This window comes from Echinops telfairi, unplaced genomic scaffold (assembly GCF_000313985.2).
Source record: "Echinops telfairi isolate 266 unplaced genomic scaffold, ASM31398v2 ScPeMD7_7467;HRSCAF=8505_1, whole genome shotgun sequence".
In the NCBI taxonomy this organism is placed as follows: domain Eukaryota; kingdom Metazoa; phylum Chordata; class Mammalia; order Afrosoricida; family Tenrecidae; genus Echinops; species Echinops telfairi.
In genome coordinates, this window is record NW_022111368.1 from 23,057,733 (window position 1) to 23,064,658 (window position 6,926).

At 44.5% G+C, this 6,926-nt stretch overlaps 1 protein-coding gene across 1 annotated transcript in view; it reads right to left on the bottom strand.

The window, feature by feature from the left end:
* Window positions 1-6,926, bottom strand: part of MAP4K4 (mitogen-activated protein kinase kinase kinase kinase 4) — a gene marked incomplete at its 5' end in the record, with an annotated part of 214,671 nt that overhangs the window by 10,218 nt on the left and 197,527 nt on the right. Inside the window, one exon of the mRNA XM_045283822.1 lies at window positions 1,604-1,747. Coding sequence (XP_045139757.1) covers window positions 1,604-1,747 — 144 coding nt within the window. The remainder of the gene's footprint in view (window positions 1-1,603; window positions 1,748-6,926) is intronic.

Below are 6,926 nucleotides of genomic sequence, written 5' to 3' on the forward strand. Positions count from 1 at the left end.
TAATTTTCTGTATAATGTTTTATTCTGATACTGTGTGATTTAGAAAATATACTAAAATGTGACTGAGAGAGGGCAAAAATGTTTTATTTCTCGATTATTTCCCCCCTCGTCGTGACATCCCGATCAGTATGCAGTTCTTCAGCAGACAGGAAGGGCAGCGGCAGTGATTAAAGAGAGAAAGCGTGCCGAGGAGGAGATGAACAGGTTAGCCCCACTACAGCTGGCCCTTGCTTCTCATCAACTGTCTGGCTTCCCCATATCACAACATAAAGTTGGAGCTGCTTTTACCTGCAGATGTTACGTTTCCTCCAGTACTAAAACCTACCACAGCAATACTCAAGTTTCAAATGGCTATTTTCACATCTAAGTATGATATAGTTGGGGGAAATTTTGCATTTCAATAAGTTTATTACGTATTTGAAAACTGGGGAAAAAAGGCACGAAAATCTTATATAAACACAAAGTTGATAGCTGATAATTAAATAAAAATTGTAGCTTATTTAAAAATTTGTAATTTTGCCATTCCCTTTGACCCAGCAATAGTAGTATTGAGATCTATCCAGCATGGATATGCCCAAGAGTTGACTAAGCTTCAAGGATATTTGTTCAAAACGTTTACAGGAGGGGGAAAATGAAAGGGGGGAGGGGGTGCACGCTAAACGTGAAACTAGTAACAGATGAGAGGATAACTTTGAGATCTGTTTTAGAAAATAGCCTGTAGCCATGTGAAGTGGTTAACACGGAGGAATACTTAAAGACAAGAAAAATGCAGGCTACGTTTCAATGCATGGATAGGACACGCCCCAACTTTTGGATGGTAACCACAGACAGATGGATGGGGTCAGGGCACTGACTGAAAGCATCATATCCATCTCTTTGCTTGAAATATTGCCCAGCCATCATTTACTGCAGGCTACTGGCCATGCCACCCCACCCCCACCCCCACCCCCTCCGGGTGTAGACTAAGGTGTGGTGTGCGCCTTCAAAGAGACTGGACACTATTTTCCCTAACTGCGTTTCTGCACTAGTTTCTCATTTATTACTATAAACATGAGAGGGTTTCAGAAGGTTCTATTATCTTTTCATTCCGTTTCCCCTGAAATAATTGATACAAACACTTAGGAAAAATGTGGTTATTAAAAGGATAAACTTGTACCTAGTACTAATTGTTTTCAGGGGAAAACAACAGCAGCAACAAGAAACAATGCTTGTACAATCCTGGCAAAGAATAATTCCTACTGCCTTTAACAGTTCCGGGCAAGAAGTTAAGACACTAGAGCCCAATTAAACCTAGCAAGCAATGGAGGCAGTATGCTGCTATCCCCACACACCTGGCCTGGCCGTGGGAGATGTCAATTTCGCATTGTGCTCAAGCTGGCTCTCTACAAGAGCCAGAGTACGAGTACGCACCTGGGTGTTAGACTACATCTTCCTATCACTGTACTATAAAACCACACTAGACTTGTGTATCACGTAATCATGACGTCTGGGAATGAGCTAAATAAAGTTCAGCTCTTTAAAAGCACTTCTATTTCTCTTAGTACATCTGTATAGATGCTTACATAGTTCGCCTTATTGAACACGCACAAAGAAAACACCTTACCAGATATCGTCACCAAGACGTTCAAGCCTTCGAGTACGTCCATTTGTTGGAATCGTCTGCGGTTGATAAGAGGATAAACTTTCCCTTGGCCACTTCTGTCCAGCAGCATGAGGCCGCTCTCTGTACCCACTAGCAAATTCACACCTGTTTTAAGGACACAAAAAAGCCGGGGCATTATGTTCTGATCTGCACTGTAAGGCAGGATGCTTTGGGGAACACAGCCCTCTTCACTCGCCCGGAAAGGGCAAAGCAAACAAACGGGGAACCGTTATTGCGCTGTCATCCTGGGCCAGAAGGCTGATTGGCTTTCCATCTACGAGTTTGTTAGACCACCACATGCTATTAAACAGCTTCAGAAAATTTGAGGGAAGCCTCTGAAATAGGGGGGGTAATGGAGACCTGAACCTTCACTTACTTACATGCTTCCCATCCTAGTCTTCAAAGTAAGTATGCAAAACACTCCAGTTACCCTGAAAGTAATCTTACGTACAACACAAGGAAAAAGGTTTGCAACTGCACCTGGCTTCTCCTACTCATCTATCATTCGAACTTTCAAGCTGGGATGGAATGTCCTTTATCTGCATGTCCAACGGCCACACGTGGCTAGCGAGGCACTGACAATGTTGCTAGTATGGCTGAGGAGTTACAGCTCTGATAATAAGTACCTTGGCCACTTGTGATGAGTGGCTGCCCAACTGGACAGTGCAGCTATGGATGACACTGGTCCTTGAGATCACACGAAGAGAAACATTGCTGTCCCACTAAAATCATATACTTAGTAGAACAGGGGAAATGGTACTTAACCTATAAAATGCTACACTCATTTTCATGTAAATTTACTTTTGAGGTTGGCAAATTACGAGGTTGCCCTATTTCCCAACCAGTGCAGACCTCATTTGGACATTAATCTTAGTGCTTTCCTGGAACACACTTAAAAAACCCCACCCAACCCCCAGCCATCAGCGCAGTTAGGACTCATAACCACCCTACAGGTAGAAGAGAACTGACCCTGTGGAAGCCACAACCCGTCATCTTTCTTCTGCTGAACATATCTAGCTGAGCTAATTTCAAATCGCTTGAAAGATATTTGCGGGAAAGATTTTAAAAAGCTAGCCATCGAGGTAGTCCCAAGAAGCCCCTCCCCGAGGTTCCCCTTTGTAGAGTATTTCATTCTTCCCCAGGTCAACCTTCAGCATCACGTAACTCAAAGAAGTCTAGGCCAACCACTGTTAGTAACTACCTCACCACCTATTAGGTGTGGTGTCCACGCAAGCATCTATCTCAGGATTTCACAGTCAGATGAAACAAAAGCTCAGACTAAGCAATCTCTTCATATACAAGGGGCTCCAAAGAGTCAGGGGGAAATTCCGTGATCTTTTCATTCCATGTTCCCACTCAGTTTGTGAAGCTCCCTGGAACACAGAAACCTACAGCCTGCCTTGCTGACTTCTCCACTTTATGTTTCCAGGGAAACCTTGATCACTTGTAAAAGACCAAGTACAAATAGTCAGAAGAATATAGTCGTGAGAAAATAACAGTGTTAGAAATGACGAGTATTACAAACTGGATCTGCTGTTAATTTTTAAGTAAATGTTCTTTTAAAACCTGCTGTTAGAGACAATGTTTACAATGTTTCTGTTGGCATTCCCTCTCCGTACCTCAGTCATTCTAAACTCTCTCACAGGTAAGCTGCACTGAGTAAAGCACCTGAGCAAAGTGGCCTGGCTGCCAACATGCCGAGATTTCCAATGCTCTGTACATCTGATTATAAGCCACGGTTATAGGCAGACAACTGAAGTGAGTGCAGAAAATTCACAACCATGCAAACCATGATGTCAAAAAGTTGCTAAAAAGAAAACTGGCTCCCCAACAGGGAAAATCCCACTTTATTAAAAAATATATATGTAATGAAATTGGGAGGGTGTGTTATATAAGAGGTTTTTGAAAAAAAGAGCTTAGTTCTAAGCACGGTCCAGGAGGATATCCAAAACCCAACCTAGATAACAATGGTTGACAAACACAAATGTGTGTGTTTTACCATTCCAAAAGAATGCTCTAGTGCACAGGAAATTTTCTTTTCCTTCTTCACCAGAGGACAGCCCTAACGGAAACAGTGTGAGCTCTTCTGGGTGTCATCTTTAAGATGATTTTTTTTTTAATCATTTTATTGGGGGCTCGTACAGCTCGTCACAATCCATACATCGATGGAATCAGGCATGTTTGTACATGTGTTGCCTTCATTCTTTTCTAGACATTTACTTTCTACTGAGCCCTGGGTATCGGCTCCTCCCCACCCCTCCCCCTCCGTCCCCATAACCCCGATAGATTGTCCGCTGTTATTATTTCATCTCTCACATCGACCGCGGTCCAGACACTTTCCTCCAGGTTTCTGTTCTTCCCCCTGTAGAGGGGTGTATGGTTATGTGTCGATCATTGCCATAGGCTCCCCCTTCCTCTCCCCTGCTTCCCCCTAACCTTCTGGTATCACTATTCCCGCTCCTGTTCCTGGATTCTGTGTGTCGTGAGCTCCCATCTCTTATCTCTACCATCTCTTAACTCTACCTCTTATCTCTACAGGTCCCGGTCTAGTCTGAATTGAGCAGCAGCACTAGGACATGGTAGTGGGGGGTGAAGAAGCCTCAAGGAACCAGAGGAATATAGTGTGTTTTATCGATGCTTTACTGCATCCTTGTGACTCATGCCTTCCCTGTGGGTCCTCTGTGGGGAGATTGTTCCATTGTCTATAGACAGGCTTTGGCTCGCTGCTCAATACCCCCCCACCCTCAACAATATGTTTTTGTTTATTATGTGTCTTCTGATGCCTATTACCCAGTCCCTATGACTCCTCATGAATGCACTGGCAGTGTGCTTCTTCCATGTGGACTTATTGCTTCACTGGTGAATGGCGGCTTGTATAATTTCAAGCCTTTAAGACCCCAGATGCTGTATCTTTTAATAGCCGGGCAACACCCGCCTTCTTCACCACATTTGCTTATGCACCCATTTTTGTCTTCAGCGATTGTGTCGGGAGGGCGAACATCTCAGACTGATGATTGGTTAGAACAAAGTGTTCTTGTATTGAGGGAGGGTATAAGCAGAGACCCGAAGTTCATCACCTACCTCAAAGTATTGCCATATAAATATATGTACATAGGCCCTCTTGGTACCTCCTCTTAACTAGTTTGCTATTGCTCCAACACCCCCGCCCCTCGGATCCCGATCTCCTCCTTGTTATTGACTCCAACACCCCAGTTGTTCCCCGAGAGTACTGGTCTTCGGGGTGAGTGCTGGTCTTGCCTCCACAGAATTGGGAGTGGGCATGCAGACCCTACCATGATGCACCAAACCATGAGGACAACGTGGCCACATGGAAGAATACATGAAAAGAGAGAGCTACAGGGCTCCCCAACCAGAGCCAAACTGACCTCCTCCCTGCGAGTGGGTGTGGCCGAGAGAGGCACTGAACCTACAGGTTGGGGCGAAGGGCCAGCATGCCACACCCACATGGAGGCTGGCCTCGAGGGAGGAAGAGAAAGAGAGAGCCGGACTGGACCCCACACTGGCACACCAGGTTTGGAGGATGATGTCCCTGCAGGGAGCTAATGGGACAGAGGGGACTGGGCAACCGACGTGTCACACTGTCCCCTTACTGGAGCAGACTGCGACAGAGGACATTTCTGGGGTCACATGGTGGGGAGGCAGTGCGGTCTGAACACCCCCCCCCAAAGCAGAGTGAACCAAGAAGTGAGCCTACCAGACCAGCAGCTAGAGCAAGGAAAAGCTACGAAACCCCTGAGGCGCCCCCAAGGGGGTGCTCCAGGCCGGGAGGGGCAGCTCCGGGACAGTCATGAAGGCCAACGCACAGACCCGGGATTTTTGTATATTATTTAATTATTATTTTTATTTATTATTATTATTTATTTTTATTTTATCAGTTTGGGCTATGTCATAGTCAATGTGCCTACCTATATAGGATAGGCACGGGAGGCATGCCCGTGGAGACAGCAGCAGGACCCACGGTCCCGGGGAGACCTGGAGGGTAAGGGTGGTGGGGGAAGGGAGCGGTGAGCAGGTAGCGCCATGGACAGGGAAAACGATTCTTCATAAGTGAGCTTAAAAGGTAAAGTAACGGGCAGCTAACATGAGCAGCTTAAGAAAATACATCACTCAGGTACCCCTACCTAAGGAATGTTCCCAATACAAATCAAAAGAAATGGTTTTAATTTTTTTTTAAAGTTTTGAAGTTTTTATCACAGCATTCCTAATGGTATATGCATATCAACAGGCAACGAGCAGGAGAGTAGACATGTTAGGAGAGAAGAGGTTTTGTAGGAAGAGTTTCACAAATCTGAGTGTGTCAAAGCAGAGAAAAGGAAGGAAGTGTTTTAATTTTAAATTATTTCCCCAACTACTCTTTTAGCAGAGTAAAATGGAAAAGTTCCCCAAATAAAAACCGCAGACTTGAGATACTCTCCCAATTTGCATGCTACACAATGAAGAAGTTAATTAGAAATAAGAATTACCTGTTACAAAAACTCACTTAATATGTAGAACAGAGCCCTGCATATTCAAGGCAGAATACGAAATGAGTGTAAGACAGCAATCAAATACAAACATTTTGGATAAAAATTACCTCAAATACAAAATATAGATTACTGATGTCCACAGAAATGACATCTGCTGATATCATTGAATCATTTATGTAATACAACCACTCCCATCAAAGGCCTTTAATATGAATGGGCACGAGGGAACTCTACTTCAGACGTAACTGGAAGACTTTTTAAATGCTTTTCTAGGTCTTAACAGTATTGCTACTTCTCAAAAAAAAAAAAAACCCCAAGGACCCTACATAATAAATTATGAAAAATCTCCTCCATTGCGGATTTAAAAAAAAAAAAATCCAGTGGCTAAGTTATACACGAGGCGCTCCGATGGTGCAGTGGTTAGGCGCCTGGCTGTGAACCGGGGGTCGACCACAATGTGAATCCACGGATCAAGCTGAAGCAACAGACGTACAGCCTCAGAAGCCCTATGGGGCAGTCCTACACTGTCCTGTGTCACTACGAGCCAGAACCAACTTGAAGGCAGTGGTAACCTACAAGCAACAAGCATGACCCAAAATTCCTCATGCTCATTTTCAAGTTAAAACAATCAATCAAAATCTTGAACTGGATTCTGAAAAACGCCGTGGGAGTTGTTTTTAGGACCAGGAGCTTGACTTCAGAACAAAACATGCTTCGGTATGGGCCGCCTGCACTCACTTCTGCAGCGAACGCTTTTCTCAAGTTCAGCACTACCCAGACTCACGGTGAAGGACGGC